Genomic DNA, 18,786 nt, shown 5'->3' on the forward strand with positions numbered 1-18,786 from the left:
GCCACAACTAATGATTATTTTCATTATCAGTTAATGTGGTGATTATTTTCTGAATTGATCAAGTATCACACAATCCAAACTGTGCATCTGAGTTTCTCACTGTCACTAACATTAGTTTACAGTTGTGTTTCTGGCCACTTGACTGATGTAAGTGCAACATTGAGTTTTTTAAGCGCTGGTTCACTCTCCGATAACTCCTGAGAAAAATATTGGGCTCTTAAGCTGTGTTCACCAGCAAGTCACTAACTTTCTCTCTGTCCTTGCTGGGCTGGTAGCATTCAGTGCTTTTTTTCCCCCTGAAAACAGCCGCTTGCTGCCACTTGAAAACAAGTGCTAATGTGAATGAAACAAAACCAAACAAAAAGAATGAGCTAAAAAGCTAAAAGCTAAAGAAAAGAAATACAGATCTGCAGAGGTGAAGGGAACTGCAGAGCACATTTCACATACAAGTTGTCACGTGAGCCATCGTTAAAATCAATATTGATGATAGCTGCTTTAAAGATCCAATATGATGCACTATGCAGTAATTATGCAGTGATGTCTCATACTGTACAGCACTGTCACTTATTTGTTCCAACATGTTAGAAGTGCCTCTTGGTGCATTCAGTGTAAAAAACAATAACAAAAATTTGAGACACAGCATTGTAGATGTATTGCATGTATTAAATGTTTTGGTCTTTGTCCATGTACCTGATTTGTCTTCATTTCTGTCTTTTGAATAGTTGATTTATTTTTGTATACATTATAAACTCCCAGTGGGCTAGTTAGTCCACTATCTGAAACACAGCTCTGCAGAGTATCTCTTTTGAATGTGGGAGCTTATCTACATGAGAAGAGGTGGCAATTGCAAAACATTTTCTCCAGTACTTAGAAAGGCCCTGTCCACGTCTCACAGCGCCAAAGTGCTGATGAGGGAGGAGGACTGTGGAAAGCTTTAATACTTCCTACCCATGGAGGGAGCCAGAGAGTGCAGAATTTCATAAAGAGATATGGAGTCCCGTGGGAGCAAACACACCCACACAACAACATGAACGCGCACAAGAGAAAAACAAACAGTGCACTCACAAAGTCAGATTCAAGCACGCTGCTAAATATTGCACTTGGAGTAGGCTGCATATTTAACACCAACCTTTTAAATACCATCTGAGCTCTTATTCCCTGCAAAATTGGTGGTGGCAGTCACACCCCCCTCTCTCACCTCATGTCTGACACACACACAAACATACACATCTGCATGTATATGCAGATCAGCAGGGTGTACAAACATATGTGCAAGCAGACATACTGTGTGTAACCTGCACAACCTCAGTATTCCCCCTCTTTCTGTCAGTCAAGTCACAGCAAGTGTCTGTCCCCCCGCTCGGCCTCTCTGCCAGGAACCAGACCACAAGCTGTGAGCAAGAAATGTCAGCTGTCATTAAACGCAGTCACATACCTCACTGAGATGTAATATTTTAGGTGCTCGTTACCAGAAAAGAAAGGAAGATAATTTCACACATTTTTGGCATGAAAGTGGTTGTTTTAATGCCACAGCCATCACAAATCATGAATGTAAAATTGGGGCCATGTTAGACACAAACTTTCCGCTGGGGAAGAGAGCAACTAGAAACATGACAGCAATGCATGGCAATATTGAGCATTTGCAGCAGCACAGTCATGCATCATATGTAATCCTCTATCTCAAACTTCTTCTTCTAAATATCAAACTTTGTCTTTTCTCCTTCTTACATTTGTTACCCAAAAATAATTCAAGAATATCTTTCACGCCTCTCCCATAAAAATGGCCTCAATCATTACCTGAATATAAATTATTTTTGACAATGCACAGCAGAAGTGACGGCCACGTCTGCCTTCAAAGTAACAACAAAGAAGCAAAATAAAGAGGATGACTATGTAACAGGCGGAAATCATCATAATAATCCTTCAAGTTCTGCGTCTCACAGAGATTAATGAGGCATACGACAGAGGTGGTCATAATTAATTTGTAACAAGTGAAGGTCAGGGGAGCAGAGGGTCAGTGTGAATTATTAACTACCACATGCACAGGGGCGTGCTGCCAAGCAGGTGTGAATGGGGTGAGTTTAAGGTGAGTGGGGAAATATGTCATACACAGTTTGGTGCCCAGACATGTAATTGCACACACACTTTCAGTACTAGTAAAGGAGCACGGGAACATCTAAACATGCTGCATGTCTAGTCTAAATTCAGTCAAGATAAAATCCACTAGAGGTAACCATACTCACTGTATTCAAGTCTGTTTCAGTGCAGTAATATTCAGAAGAATCAAAAATCAGCAAGGCAGGTTGCTCTATTTAAGTCCTGTCAGGGCCCTTTAAACCATGGTGTCCGTTTCCATTATGCACAGTCTGAATGAACAGTGCTTTAAGACTACCAAGTGCGCAGTGCAAAGCGTGAGCGAGCACATGTCACAGCAGTGTGCCAGGCTGTGCCACGCCACACCACGGCTGTGACAGGTCAGTAAGAGTCAGCAGGTATATAGGTCAATCCCCTGGGACTCCTTCAATGGGGACACGTGTTCAGGCCTGTGGATTAGACAGGAAATGAAGGATCATCCACTGAGCGAGCGGGCCTCAACTACAGTCACAGTCTCTCATATACAGTCTAACACAGTGCACTGAAGATGAATATACAAAATGTGGTTAGGTGATATTAGATGGTTTTGCGGGGCCAAACAGACAGTATCTCGACACTGAGCTGTTCTAGATGAACACTACTCCTTCTGCCTCAGGGTCAATGGTTTTCAAGAACAGAGGCGTGTTCATCAGGCCAACTCTAAGGCAGACCAATTTTCGAGGTATTCACTGACATTATTTTATAAGAATAACATCAAATTAGTCTGAGCAAGTTCACATTCAAAGTATGAATGACTTTTCAGATTCTAAAATAATAAAATTCTATTAAAACTACTACCACTCTGGAGAACAAAACACAGTAGCTAACTTCATATAATTGTTGAGGTGGTGAAAGCATCTTTATATACAGAACTGTGAACTAGAAGCTGAATTTGCTGAAAAGCAAAATGTACTTTATGTACAAGGTTTTGCACAAAACCCAGTAAACAAGCCTCAGCACATCCCATCCCAGCTGCCACTGTCCGGCTCTGATCTTCGTTAGTGTTTATTCTACACAATAAACAAATCTGAAAAACATAAATGGTTTATGGTAAACATGGTTCACCATCTTAGTTTAGAGTGTTAGCATGCTAACATCTACTGGTTAAAGAGATACTTCAGTCTGCAATAAAGCGTCAGACTGTGGCTGGCTGAAAGCCCAATCGACTGTCGTTGCCATCCACAGAGTGATGCGGCTAGTGTGGCTAAGTTAATGCAAGTACATGATATTTTTTTGTTCTTCTCCTCACTTGATTATTACATTACTAATGTGCACAAACAAGCGCATCACCAAGGTGCTTTCTTTAGAGGAATGTTCTAAAACAGTGGCAATCTACATGTGAAATAACTTTTTTTGGGAAGGACGCACAGTCTCTCGTGTTGCTGCAGGACAACAGTATGTCATCTGCCATTAAGTGTGTGTTTGTCTGCTGTCTCTGAAGGGACAGTGTAGCACAGGGTCAGGTCATGTTTTCTGCTCTTTATTTACTTATTTTGTCTGTTTCTATTTGTTTCAACAGGGGGGGGGGGCAACAGGTGCTCTCTTTTTGCCCTGCACACACACACACACAGGCTGACCAGGCTGGTGAGACTCTCCTGCCTCAGCAGGGGGCTCTCAATGCATAAATAAGACTCTGTAGGAAACACCAAGCTGTCCAAGTGGCCCCACAAAATCTTTTCTGAAAGCATGTATCCTAATTCATTCCTTCTTGTAGTGAGTCAGACACAGATACAAACTGGTGAATGATTTTTTTTACCCTTTCTACATCTGGACAGGTTTACATTTAAAATACACTATAGGCTGCCTTTAAAGCATGGTGCCTGTTACTGTCTATAAAGGTATTAGGATCCATCTCCATATGACAGAATGAAGCATTATATGTAGCAATTTTAAACAGTTTTTATTTAACCTTTATTTAACGATGAAAGCGACAAACTGAGACTAATATTCAAGAGTGTCCTGGCCAAGGTGCTAAACTACTAAACAAAGCATATAATAATTCTAATCCATCGCCTCCACCACAGCTAAATATAACTGAATCTTTAAGGGAGATTCATTGGATCCACCTCCTTCATCCTTCAAAGAAGTGAAATCTTTCCTAGAGGACAAGAACAATCCAATATCTCACTTCACACACTTCAGGACTTGTAAGACAGCATTCAAAGAAGGACTGAAGCCGTTCTGAAGGCAAAGGATGGTATTTTACTATTTCCTCAGTTTTTTTTCCCTCTTCTTCTTTTTTTTTTTTTTTTTGTTAAGCCTTTCAGCCCAGCTCTGCTAATTTGCCCTGAGAATATTCAAGATAGTTTATCCCTCTGCAATCTTGCCTAAAAAGCAGCCATAGCAGCAGCACACAGCTCAGCTTACTTTAGTTAATGCACCTCTCTATGTGGTCAAACTATCTAACACAGTCAGTATAATGAGAAGTCTTTGATGTGTCTTATTTTCTCCGTCCTACACTAGCTACCTACCTCCTTGATTGTGCAGTCACATCCCCTGACACATTCACTGTTCTCCACCTTTGCGGACTCTAATCAGCACAGAGACTTAATGTCAGCAAGATAGTAAGACACAGGCTTCCAATGTGGCTGAGTGAGATTAAGTCAGATGTATCCACTAGTCAATAAGAGTCCATCTGCAGCATCATACAGAAAATGGGTGAAGCCATGGGTAATTCTCTCACTCCCGTGGACATATAGGAAGATTAAAGAGTCAGATGTGCATTTTTTCAAAACTCCTCCGAGGCAAAAACAGAATAACGGCGGCGGCAAAAACAAAAGTCAAACCTCCAAACATGCATTTGTTTTCCAAAATGTTAATCATGCTGCAGCCAAACAAACCTATTTTACACTGTGGTTGGCAGCCGAGCCCAAACAAGTCATGTGTCTCGTCGCATATGTCTGTCCCCAGGACAAGTTAATCAGGCTGTCTCCTCAGCCCTGTTTTATTTTAGATGAGTTTCTAATACTCCTGCCAGGCAAATCCACGGCTAGCAGCCAAGCAAATACAATTCATGTACCTCACATTAGTCTTTCAGACAAGTTGCTCAAGCTGTAACTTATCACCAGCATCTGGTCAGATGACAACTTTACTGGAACATGTCCAACAAAAATATACTGTATGTCTTCTAACTACTATGGATTTTTCAAGTTGATCATTGCAGATGTACATACATTTGTTTAACTTTGTTAGTAAGAAGCAAGGAATAAATTCCCTAAAACAGAGTGACATAATCTACTAGTCACAGTTACATGACTGTGGTCACACAGACGGGGAGAGAAGCTGCTCATATGAAATCTACACAGGAATTTATCTTATATACTTTAAGGCAAATGGCAAAAACAAGTCTTTTCAAATGAATATAGACCTGGTATATAAGACATCATTAGTAAATTTACATTATGAGAAAATCTACTCAAATATCAGTTTGATTTGATTGATATGATTGACAGTGGGCAGAGGGAAATAACTCTACAAGTGCCATCACGTTCAAACCAGTGAGAAGAGCATAGTCAAAAACACATCTCTCAAGTGAAATAACAGAAATATACTGTTTGAGAAAACAGATTAGCTGGGCCTGTAAAGAGGAGAAACAGTAAAGACTTAACATGTGTCTACATATTCTGAAAAGAAAGTATATTTGAGGATAAGCTAGCTGCCACTTTGGAAAACACTTGATGTCTCAAACTAGAAACCTGTCTATATACAAAAAAAAAAGGCTTTTAACTGATTATACAGGGCAGCATTGACTCATGTTGGGGCTATTTAAGCCATTTAAGAGGCTGACACGTCCATATGAAATATATTTCATTTCAATTCTTTGTACTGTGGTCATTTTACCCATTAGAGCTGAAGGATGAAAAGGATGGCACACAAGCATCCACAGTTGTGATTGGTTTTCAGGAGACACAGCAAAGCTAAAACTGCATCTAGTAGACTGATCAGACATCACTGCTGCATCTTGAGATGCATTATGCAGGCTAGTCCAGCCCTCAAAAAAAGAAAAAAAGAAATCGACCAAAAATATACTGGAACCAGAAAAGCTGTGTGTGTTTAGTTGGGAAGTGAAATGTTTCTAAGAATGCAGGTAAATTACAGTGACCAAGTGAACCCATTAGGAACTATTACCCTTCCCACAACTGTTGTCTCACGCCCCCCGCAGCAAACTGCGCTGGCAGTGGAGCCCCAGCAACTTCGCTAATGGAGGTAGTGGGAGGACCATCTCTCTGGCTGAGTGTAATGGTCCTCATGCTGCTTTTTCCATTGTTGTTATTGTTGTCAGGCCGCTGCTCAGAGCAGCAGCCTGGACCCTCACTGACTGATCTGGTCATCTCCACTACTGCCCGACAGCTGCAGCACTGAGAAGATTAACAAGGGGTTAAATGTAATATCTGAGCGATCAGTGAGCTTTATCTCTTTCATTTTGTCTCTCAATCTCCTGCTCCCTTTCATTATAGCTCTCCCTCTGTCTGGCTTTGTTTTTTTTAGTTCCCATGACATACAACCACACGTCTCTGTCCTATAATCTCACATTTGTGTCGCCAGCCTTTTAGTATCTGCAGCCTCCAAGCATAGTGCACACTTAACTAACCCCCTCCTTCATTCCTAATGCCAGCATTAGGGAGTAGTTGCATGCCTGAGGTGCTGCGGGGTAGAGAGAGCGGGAGCACCGATGAGGCGGGTGAAGTGATGTGTTCAGACAGGAGGGCCCAGTAGCAGGGGTGGGAGGACTGCTCTGGCCCACCTCTGTGGCTCTGACAGCGAGGATAGACACGGCACTGCCAGGGGCCCCTGGAGCATCGCTAAAACTCGTTAGCATAGCCACCAGGCCTTGAAGATGATGAGTTCTGAAGAGGTGATTAAGCCAATGCTGAGGTCCCTTGTAGGCTTCAAAGCACATTCACTCACAAGGTAGGAGAGGAAGGGCATTTGAAGACAGAACCAGAGAAAAGGACTGGAGGGGTAATTCAAGTTCAATACGGTCACTGTGCTCCTCAGATAGCCATTCATCAAAAGAGCTGATATTGCTGCTGGTGCAGGCAGGGCTTGGAACAGGTCGAGGTTGACCTCAAAGACATCTCGTGAAAAATGAACACTTGGTGCACAGAGGTTTAGCAGAATAAGGCACATACAATGCAATCCCTGTGTCAAAAGGTGCTAGTTGTTGTAGATTTTCTTCTCACCCTCCTTTATTTCCTGTCTCATTCAGGTTTAGAACCAGGCCAAACAGCGCTGGTGACAAAATTTTCCAACATTTTAAAAAGCACAAACAATAACACAGGAATGGAAAAGCAGTTCTGGGAGCATCGCCTCTGGATCTCTCAGAAGATCTGTGATATACAGGAGTTTAGACAAAGTGTCTGCAACTCCAGCTCAGCCTGAGCTCAGAGCCTGCTGCCAAACACAAAGGTCCCAGAGATGAGAGTGAGTGGCATTTAAGCCTCCAAACCAGCGAGCCATCTGTGCTGGGTGCCACATAATCTCAACAGGAAGCAGTCATTGCTGTACATCACATCATCTTCCTGTCATACCGCAGCACGGTCACACGCTGAATTTCATCAGTGAGTATACCGTGGCGCAAGGATTTGGGCTAAACACGCCTCATGTAACATGTGCCGCCTCATTAGAAAAACAGGATTTAGGTGGAAAACCTTTATTTCACTATTACAGTCTCTTCAACACTAATATATTTATCAGGCAAAGTCAAAATGGCTTTGTCTCAGTTTAATCACCCAACAAGGCTTACTATCCTCAGATGGCACTTATTTGTGTGGGTGGATCTTTACAATGGTGTGTTGGGGTTAAGCACCGCACTCAAGGGGATCACTACACTCCCTCAACACGGATTAGAAACACTCTCAACTATTAGCTCCTTACACAAGACCCCCCGCCCCCCACCACCACCAACACACGCACACACACACACACAGAAACACACCCCTCTCTCCGTCTCTGTCTCTTTTTGTTTGTGTCTGTATCACCTCTTATATATCCTCTGTCTTATTATGTGCAGGGGCTTTTAAAATGCTAGCCCTGCTGTTGCCGCTAAATCAAACAGAGCACAGACTGAATCAAGAGGGCTGAGTACCCGTGTTGCAATGTCAACTACGAGCGATTCGACCAGAAGTAATTGCCAATTCAATCAATGTGTCAAAAGCAAGCTAGTCTCCAACTAAGGCGTGTAGACAGGAGGAAGAGGAATGCAAACGGAGAGAGAGAGAAGAGCAGTGAAACGTGCAGAGAGGAGGAGGATGCATGTGTAGGTCCATCTTAGCTACAACTGAAACAAGAGAGACATGAGAACAGAACAAACCACAGTGTCACATTTAAGACTGCCAAGTCAAGGGGAACACTTTATGCATCTGGCACGCCACCTAAAACTGTGTAATGTAAGAGACATAAAAACATTTGAGAAAAAGCTGAAATAAAGTAAGGTACATTTCATAAGAATCTATTCCTGCTTTTGGCAGTTTTACAGCCAGTCAGGATCACATGGTTCACCCATTTAATACATTTGAAATGAGAAAATGAGAGGGTGAGGCACAATAATGCTTGTGGGCGCCCATGGTGTATGTGAATGTGTATGTGGGTGTTTGCAGGACTTCAAAAAGTACCAGATGCTGCCATTAGCATTTTAAAATTGTAGTTAGTAGCATAATCCAGTGTATGGATTGCTGAAATAACTAAAATCATAACAAGTGATGGATACTGATATCAGCTGTTGTTTGTGTGTAATGTTGTCATTGTCAGTGCCTGTATTACCTCAAGTAAAATCATTTGTGTCTGTATTCACAGAATAACCCAACGCAGTCATTTTTAATGGTGAACTGACAAAGACTGCATACTTGTAACATTATGCAAGTCTCACTGAATGTTAGTCTCAAGCACTGTGAGTCAGTGGGTGTAAATACATGCATGCTGGCATGTACTTCATGTGTAAGACGCATGTGGGCGTGTGAATCTGAATTCTTGTGCCTCAGACTAGCGCTATATGTGCTCCGACTTGAATAAGCACAGGCAGTGCACAGGAATATGGAAGTATTCAAAGGTGGCAAGCAGCTGATTGAGGCTGGGTGGGTGTTTTGAGTCTGTGATGGTGTACCATCATCACTTTGGGAGCAGCCAGGCTGAGCACGGCAGGCTTGGATGCATGATGCCGGCAGCCATCTGGCTTTGGATGGGACTCCTGAGGGAGACACAGGCTGGTGCCAACCTTCAGAAAGCACTTCCAGCATGTTTGAGAATGAGAATGACATGTCCATCTATACTGTGGCTCTGTGTGAGAGCAGCAGAGCTGTGACACATTCACAAATACTACATGTTTTACATGTGTTCACTGTATGCCCAGTGTGTTTTCAAGGGTACTGCAGTCCTGAATGGAAAAACAGAGATTAACTGAATTTCTGTCGAGAATTTCTATAATTTAAGATATGGATTTATCATGTACGTGGCTTTCAGTAGCTGCTGGTTTACTGAGTCAACATCATGCCCCATTTGCACGAAGCAAGGTTTTAAAATTAAACATTGTTTGTAAAGGGTAAATTCTGCGCTACACAATGCCTTATCTGTAATTTCTCATTATCAAAATTTCATCATGTGCTATCCGCATAGTTTGCTGCATCGTGTGTCCCAAGCACATAAAACGGAGCCAATATAAAGTCACTGCAGACTGTGTTACAGACTGTTAAAAGGTCTCTCTTTGCACAGTCTCTGACTGTAATTGCTTTGTCACAGCAGAGCATATTACAGAATGAGACTGTGAGAGTGCTCCTGTGTGTGAGTGTATATATGTGTGTCCTGTGAGTATGTATGGCTTTATAGTACACAGTACAATGACTGCATGCCAGAAAAGGCGACATAATCAGCAGATAAGTAGCAGACAGATTGTAAAATAATGACTCATTTGTAGGTAAATATGTCAATGTCAAAAAGTTATTTAAACACCGGCCTTAGTTTCAGCTCTGTATTGCTTCTGGCAGACCCAACCTTTGTGACCAGGGACTAGAGCCAAGATAGGCCACAGCTGAACTTTACTTTGCTGACACATCACCAGGATATGCTAATATTACACTGAAGTTTGTCTGATCCACCTTAATATTCAGGGAGATGAGAGCGAGTCTCATTGAGTAGCTGAAAAGGCATGTTTAGGCTGAACAGACAAGTGTAAATGAGGGAATTAATCTGGTATGAGCTGCCAGAGGAGTGCAAGTTTGCATTAGGCAGTCTTAAGAGAATGTCTGATACGAGAGAGCAAATACATTTCCTGAAAGAGTAACTAGAGGTTTTGTAAGTACAGTATTTAAATCATATAATATTCCTAACATGTCAAATACAGCCTGCTCCTGATACCTAACAGCCTCATACAAACAGACACCTGCAATGAGGCAAACACGCACCTGCATCATGCGTTTCTCCTCTCACAGGCACACACACACACTGACCTTATGTGACATGAGGAATCAAACACAGCTCCCTCATTGCTCCACACAGCATGAACTATTTATAATGTTCTCCCTCACTGAATTATTAATGAGCTATGTTTTCTGTTTCTCTACACTTTTTCTACAGTTCTGTGAGAAATTCAGTCCTTTTACTAATGATCCACTCAGGGCCTCCGTCTCGTTATAAACAGTGGGCACACTTCTACATCATAATAATAGACACACACAGAGTCAGATCAGAGAGCCTGGCCAGCCCTGGGAACGAAATGTTATGCTCATATGGGAAAATGAGCATTGGAAAAATAATGTTATAGTGAGCCTACTGGGGACTGAAACATAATGCATTGTGTCAAACACAACTCTACTTTTATTTACAGTCAAGAAGGAGCTAAGGCATAGCTGTATCTCCTTCAGTAGGCTGGAGCTGCCTGTGCTAGCCGACACAAAGACAGTGATTCAGGAATGAGGATCGACGTGCAGTGTACTGTAAATCAGATTGAGCAGCAGACACTCCAGTGAAAACATTTTATGTTCTATTTACAACTAAAACTCCTGGGGAGTCGACAATGACACAGGGTTGGTTTTAATCTCCTTGAGAAGCATAATGGGGGAGGAAACAGTCCCAAAACAAGGACATCTTATTTACTCAGAGCCACACATGACTTTCAGCACTAATTGATGTGAAATATTCTGCAACGTAACAAACTGTTGGCTTCCTCTCACTCATTATCTCTGATTCTCACTCTCCTCCTCCTCCTCCTTCTCAATCTATCACCTCTTTCCCTTCTCTCCTCCTCCGTTGTTCCGCTCGTTCTCGCACAGACACTGGCACTCATCGTCTCATCACAGATTAAAAAGGGGGTGACTGTTTTGGGTTTTTTTTTTGGTTGTACATGATACAGCCTAATTTGCTCTGAATGAATTATGCATTGTGTCACTCATGGGGTGACAGAAAATGTATTTTCATGAGTATTTCCAACATCTTTCTGATTTCCAAAAGCTGCAGATCATTTTTAAAAGTCCTTGCTACTGTTGCAGAAAATTCCATCACAGGATGTCTATTACAGGAGGCATAGAAAACATAATCAATTCTTTAGTTTTTTTTGTATTCATAATCAATTTTGTTTTTGCTTTTGAGGGTGAAGCAGTTTCATCTTTTGGTCAGGGTAAAAAAGCCTAAACATGTCCAGTCCCGGGTGCGCATTTTATAGAAACTGCAGTTTTATTATTTATTGTTTTTTCTAATTTCTTTGATTACTTTGAAACTTAATCAGCAACTCGTTTGTGTTTTCTCCACATTTGCATTGTCACTTTCTATTAGTGGAAGCATTTCCTGAGCCGTGAACATCACAGGAGGACTTTGTTTACTGTGAACTGTTTCCTCTTGCAGCTGAAAAAACAGCAGCATTTGGATGCGAGGTGACATGTGATCCAGGTGGTTGCTCCTTTTAAAAAGATCCTGATTTTTAAAAATGAAAATATGTTTTAAAAACGACGACTGAGCCTTAAAGGGCACCATTGCACTGGGTGACATCTTTCATCACTATGAACATGAGCACTGTAGTTTATCCCACATACACTGTGCTGCTGTAAACATTCACTGGAGCAAAAACTCTTTAGCCACAACAAATACACTTCTTAATTCTGAACCATTTAAAAATTTCTTTTTCAGTCAGAACCAATGGACTGAGACAGACAGACAGGGTAGGAGATTGAGGAAGTACTGAGATACAGACTAACACATTATTGGTTTTGGAGTTTTCATAAGATTTGTTGACAATAACAGAAGTGTAGAATATTCCCATCCTTATCCTTTCAATACATTTCATTTAGTTGAACAACAGTAGTCTCAACTCAGTCGTGAGCACAGTTTAAACTCAAAGGGCTTTCCAGCCCGTCATCCAGATCAAGATGCTCTATAATACACAGGGAGAGAGCAGCAGTACATATGAAGAAACGATGCTCCCACAGTCCTGCCACCACGCCCTTGTGAATAGGGAGAGGATGATCACAGTTCTGCCTGCAACAGGCAGGAAATGACAGAGAAAGAGCAGATGCAGAGAAACAGAAAAGTTTGTAGAGATTAGGAGAGGATGAGGAGGATGAATGTGCCAAACAGGCTGTGGAAATCAAGCTGAGAAACCTAGATTCAAAGTACAAAGCCTCACACCATGTCCAAATGGTTCTCACCCACTCTGAGACGACCCACCTGCCAGCTTGCATGGACTGACAACAGAAACTGTTCACGGGTTTGGAAAGAATGCACCTTATGCTGGATTGAGTTGCAGACTGTAGCCAATGGAGCAGAAACACAACACACCTAATAACGGAGCCTCTCACATGAAAACAGAGCAATAGCAGTCTCAAAGTTTTTGTAGACTCTCAGCGTCTCAGCAGCCAAGCATGAAAGGGACGCCTGACAAACAAATTATCTCTCTGTTTCCATAGCGATCTATGAATGGCCTGTGCTAGTGCCTGTGACAACCAGATGCCTGGGAAGACAAGGCTTGCCCATAAAAAGCCAGCGCTCTGCAGAAAGCCTGTTATTACTGCTATCATTCAATTGGACTTGATTTGCATAATTAAACTCTGTTATTGCCTGGCTCTGGAAGCCACTGCAAGTCCCTGTTCTTACCAACTAGATTCCCATCATGACAGAGGACAAGGGAGCACTTAAGGGAGGAATACACCCTCAGCTGACCCCTGGATGTGACTAATCAATACTAAGATTATCCATTAAATTGAACTTGATTAGGCTCCATTTCCTGTAGATTGGTCATATATTCCAGTGCAGCTCCAGGGTAGAGTGCACACTGATGAGGTGAGTCACAGCCTGGACTTCAATCTGCTAACTACATGAAAGGCCCTGACAGAGCAGAACAGAGCAGGTCCACGCTGAGAAACACAGAGAGAGGAAGGCAGGAGGGAAGAGAAGAAGCTCACGGGCTTACATAAAGCTGAGTGTACAAGCTGCATAAAGAACCTGCTGCCTATAAACCAAAAATCAATCATTCTTGTGCAGAAACAATCTTTTGAACACTTCTTTGCTTTAAATAAGTAATTTGTTAAACTTTCTGTGTTAAAGGGGATGAGGATGAACAATGATTGACCTTTCTTTAAAAATTCCAAGAAACAACTGAACCAACAATAATAGGATCATGAAGAAGCTCAGAGACAGAGTAAACAGAAGAGATCGTTGGCCATTTGACAGCACCTGAAGCCAAATACTTGATTCAAGCACACGGGAATTCTCTGTAAGATCCAGCGAGTCACTCCAAGACCAGGCAGCCACAAATGGATAACAACAAAGCCCACTGAACTGCACTGTGACACAGCATTTTTCACAGAAACACATCAATAAGTCATTTCATTTGGCAAATCCATGGTCTCCAAGCTGTCGCAGACCAGGTGACACTTTGTTAGACACAGTTGACAGCCAGACAGATCAAATCATAGTCTTACCTCGACTAGGTGTGGAGTGGGGTTGAATCCACACATGTTGCACACTTGGGAGTGGCACTGTGTGCAGGTGTTGTAGTTGGGTTGTTCTGCTGTGTTGCCTATGTTGAGGTTTGTCTTACACAGAGGACAACAAGCTTTGGGCTTAGAGGAGTCTGGGGGAGCTTGCTGTTGTTGCTGTTGTTGTTGTTGTTGTTGTTGTTGTTGTTGTTGTTGCTGCTGAGCAGGGGTTCGAGGCCCTTGTTGCACAGGCTGAGGTCCTGAGGGTTTACCTGCCCCAGGTCCAGGACCAGGAGGTCCTCCTGGCTTGGGGGCTGGTTTTGGGGGCTGTTGTTGGGGTTGAGTAGTCTCAGATATGAGAGTGCTGGCTTGGTTAAGGAGAGAAGCACCAAAGCCAAACAACTTCCCAAAAGTCTGCTCTGGAGGCGGGGGCTGTCGTGAAGGGGAGCTCCCAGCACTGCGAGTCTGGTCCTGGCGTGGGTGCTGGGGTTGGTGGGCGGGAGAGCTGCGGGATAGGTCGGGCTGGGATGGAGCCTTGGCCATGCCGGGGAGAGGGACTGCCCCCGGAGGGAGCTTAGCTTGTTGCTGACCAGGGCCAGCTGGACCAGTCTGTCTGGTAGGGCCGGGCGCTGGATGAGCCTGTGCTGGAGGCTGTGTCTGAGGAGGGGTCTGTGTCTGGGGTGCAGGTTGACTCGAAGCATCAGGTTTGAGTTCTGGTTTGGCTGCATGAGAAGGAGAGTGTATCTGTTGCTGACTCTTGGAGCGTGGTGTGGTCATGTCCATCCCCAGTGCCCGCTGCATCTGACAGTTCAGACATAGCCACTCCTGCACCTGTGAAAGAAAAAGATAAAAAAACAAAACAATGAGCAGAAGCTACAGTATCTACTCTTCACTATGAAAGAGAATTAGAAAATAGGATTCAAAGGAATACTTCAACATATTTGGATATAAGCTTGACTGTGCTTTCATGCTAAGTTTAACGGGGACTTTAATACCTTTGGACAGAGCCAGGCTAGTTATTTCCTCACGTTTTCAATCCAGATGCTATTAAGCTAAGCTAACTGGCTGCTGTTGGTAGCTTCATATTTATTGTACAGACACAAGAGCGGTATCAGTCTTGTCATCAAAGCAAATAAGCATATTTCCCAGAATGACAAACTATTTCTTTAACTTAACTGATTACTGATTAACTGACAGGGCTCTTGTATGTGACAAAAAATATAGGAGAAGTATTTAGTCAAAGTCATTTAAATAATCAAAAAAAGCTATAGTATCATGGTTATGGATTTTTCCCTTCACCCCCCCTGGGTTCTTTCCACTGTCCAAAGTGATCCAAGTAACATGAACTAAAAACTCTAAATTGCCTATGGGTGTGAATGTGAAAATAAGTGTGTTGGTCTGTTTGTGTGACGGACTGGCTGCCTTCCCTTCCCCTCGTCCAATGCATGCTGGGATAGCCTCCAGGCCGATCTGAATAGGAAAAATTGGGTTTGAAAAATGACTGAATGAGAGAATTATCGTGAATGATGTAAAATATCTCATTGAGGAAGGATTTAAGCATCCCCCGTGCCTCTGCATGGGCATTTACTGGTAAACATCATTTACCCACAAACAAATGCGTAGGAAATAAATGTGACAGACGGGGTGAACTCTGGACTTCTTCAATAAATCATGGCTGCACATGGTTTTGTAATCTTCCCTCGCATCTTCTGTGTGTGTGTGTGTGTGTGTGTGTCTGTCTGTCTCCCCTTTTTGCTTTCTCTTACTTTCCCTCTCATTACACATGTTCCCTTCCTCATTAAAATCCTCCCACCATTCTCCTCTTTTGTCTCCTGCTGATGTCATTTCCTTTATGTCTTTGCTTCTACTATCTTCTTTATCTAATCCATATGGGCACATAAGAAGGTGAAAGTCAGTAAGAGGCCCCAGTGATGGCACATGGTCATATGTGGTAATTGGCATCCTAGTGCTTTGACAGCTGCCTCTCTATTGTAGCTGTCTTGGACTCGTGGTCATTACATAATGCCTTGATGCATTATAAATGCCGTCAGATAAAGGTTGTGTGAGGGTTGCGGCTGGGTTGGAGGTCTGGGGCACAAAGAGCATGGTGGGAAGCCTGGCCATCTGCTTTTTCCTTTATACCTTTGGGTCAAAATTCCCTTTCAGCTTAAAAAAGGTGGATTCATAAGGATTCTGGTTCAGTTTCAGCTGTGAGTTTTTAGCACCCTGAGAGCTGCCAAAGCAAGGACAGAGAATGAAGAAAGATCCCTTTACTTCTGCACTGGAATCGAATGGCTCTGCAGGCCTGTGGCCATGGGAGATTGATTCACACACAAACAACACAGGCGCACATAAATACACATGCTCTCTGATTTACTACATAGAATCACACAGTTTATGTGCATCATATGATTCTGAATTATTCTTCTCCCGCCTGTTTTAAGTTTATTAGAATAGCTCAAACCACTGCCTATGATGTACAATTTAATACTGTAATACTATTTCAACACATCTTCTAAACATGATTGGATCTAGAAAATGTGATGCTGATTGTATGCTGCACTAAGCACATGTAATAACTTGGTATTGTTGTACTTCTTTATTAGATTTAATTGCATAGAGTGCCTAGAGCATTGTTCCATATATTATCTATTAAATAGAGTTCCAAAAACATTTTAGACAAGCTAGCAGGCTGGCCGACCCATCACAGTTTAACTACAGTAGTATGAGTCACTGGACCTAAAGTGTAGTATTGCTCCACATACTGCAAAAGCACTGACTCACTGCTGTGCTGTGACTTTTAGTTAAAGAAGAAACTCAGCTTAACCAGTAACTTAATCCTAGCTGATAACATCTTATTTTGCAGTAGCTTGATAATCAGACGGCATTGTCATTCCGTTGCACTTCATTATTCATTCACAATTATTCGCTATTTGAACTGCTGAGAAAATTGAGCCTTGGGCAGTGATTCAGAGGTCTCACACCGGGCTAATTTTGCTGGCCTCCAGTGGTTAAAGTGCTCCATGAAGTGACCTAGAAATGTGCTTGGTGTGTTCAGTATGCCCTCATATCACCATCAGGTGTGGCTGCAGGTGCAACATTCAGACCCAGTGAAGTCAGAAATACAGTAGCTAGCACTAGACCTCTGAATCTTGGCCTACATCACTGATCTGCTCAGTTGTTTCCAATAGGTCTACTATTGCACACTGCTTCTTGTTGACCAATCAGGAAGATCATATACGTTAGAGACTTCTTCAGGCTGAGCCAGTCGTCCCTGAAAATTAAAATTAAAATTTCTAGCACTGATGTACTCCAGGACACTACTTAACCACACCCATCAGTGGCTCTGGGTGTGGTCTGAGGTGTGAAGGTTGAACTTTTCAGCCAGACACGAGAGTGAAACACTGTTTTTCAGCCTGCTGTTTTTGCACTGATAACAAACTCTCATGTATGTATCCTAATATTTTCATTCAATGTTGCACTGTTCACCGTCTTAAGATGTTTAGTAACAACTCCGCCTGCCTTACAGCGGATCTCACTCTGTTTCTAAGTCTGTCATTCAGTCGGTCAGTCATTCAGTCAGTCAATGTAGACAGCATAAGTCACAGGCTCAGCAGCATCTTAGCCTGGTGCCTGGTCCCCAGCCAGTCCTCAGTATAAGGAGTGATGAGTTCATGGTTTTCACTGTCAATCGGGGAAACTGAGAAGCCGGGAGCAGAGGTGAACCCTGGGGACAATCAGAGTAACGTGGACAGTGAAATTAGCAAACACCAACGCAACACAACACCGTCCAACACGGGACTCTTCATCCAATCAGAGACTCCTCTTTCGATCATTGTTATTGTCCTTGATTTTTTTTTTCTTTCCAAATTACAGTTAGGATAATCATATTAAGGCCTTTAGGGGAAAAACTAACCGGAAAAACAAAGAAAGCAGCTGCGGGGAGGGCAAGCAGCTATTTATCAATTTCATCGTGTCTCTGCTTGCCTCCGCCTCATCTCTCCATCTCATTCCTCCCTGCATCCCCCTTGTTATGAGGCAATCATGTGAATCTTTATGAAATCTGATCTGTATCAGCAAAAAAACAAACGCACTGCACACTCTCTGTCTCCTGCCCTCCTTCTCTATCAGTTCTCTGTTGCAACCCTCCATCTTGTTCTCCTTCACTCATCTTCATTTCTCCCTCTTATCTGCATTTCTCACATCACATCACTCCCTCTAACTCTGTTCCTCCATCTCCATCCCCATCTCGTCTATACATATTTGATGGCTCCCATCCGGCCTTTCCTTCGTGCATGGATCTAATTACTGCTTGGTGTATGCGTGTGTGTGTGCATGTTTGTGTATGTACAATAGTATGATGCACGTCAAAGGTCATGAGCTGGGACCGGATCCCACCATTCTGCGAGAGCTCAGCGTTCACCAGCAGGATGCTCGATCACTGTGGATTCATGAAGAACAACTTGCTGCCAGAAATAGAACCTTTTAGAAGCAAGGACCCATGAGACTTGGATATGGATCAAATAATGAGAGCAAAGCATCCATTGCAACACTCACACATATATTTACATTTTGAATTGTATACCAATGTGGATAACATTATTTAGCCTAGTATCACATGAGTCAGAGAGAAGCAGCAATTCCGTACATTGACAAGAAGCTAAAACTGGATAGTTTGGCATTTTTGCAAGTAAATACTGAATCAATATTTTTTTTTAAACATAGCTAAGCATTGTTAGAAGTGATGCTAATA

General features: G+C 42.6%; 1 protein-coding gene across 3 annotated transcripts in view; it reads right to left on the reverse strand.

The window, feature by feature from the left end:
* Positions 1-18,786, reverse strand: part of bsnb (bassoon (presynaptic cytomatrix protein) b) — a 62,524-nt gene that overhangs the window by 26,279 nt on the left and 17,459 nt on the right. For all 3 annotated transcript variants that reach the window (XM_051074561.1, XM_018685796.2, XM_018685795.2), the window contains exon 3: positions 14,037-14,864. In XM_051074561.1, coding sequence (XP_050930518.1) covers positions 14,037-14,864 — 828 coding nt within the window. The remainder of the gene's footprint in view (positions 1-14,036; positions 14,865-18,786) is intronic.

This window comes from Lates calcarifer, linkage group LG12 (genome assembly GCF_001640805.2).
Source record: "Lates calcarifer isolate ASB-BC8 linkage group LG12, TLL_Latcal_v3, whole genome shotgun sequence".
Taxonomy (NCBI): domain Eukaryota; kingdom Metazoa; phylum Chordata; class Actinopteri; family Centropomidae; genus Lates; species Lates calcarifer.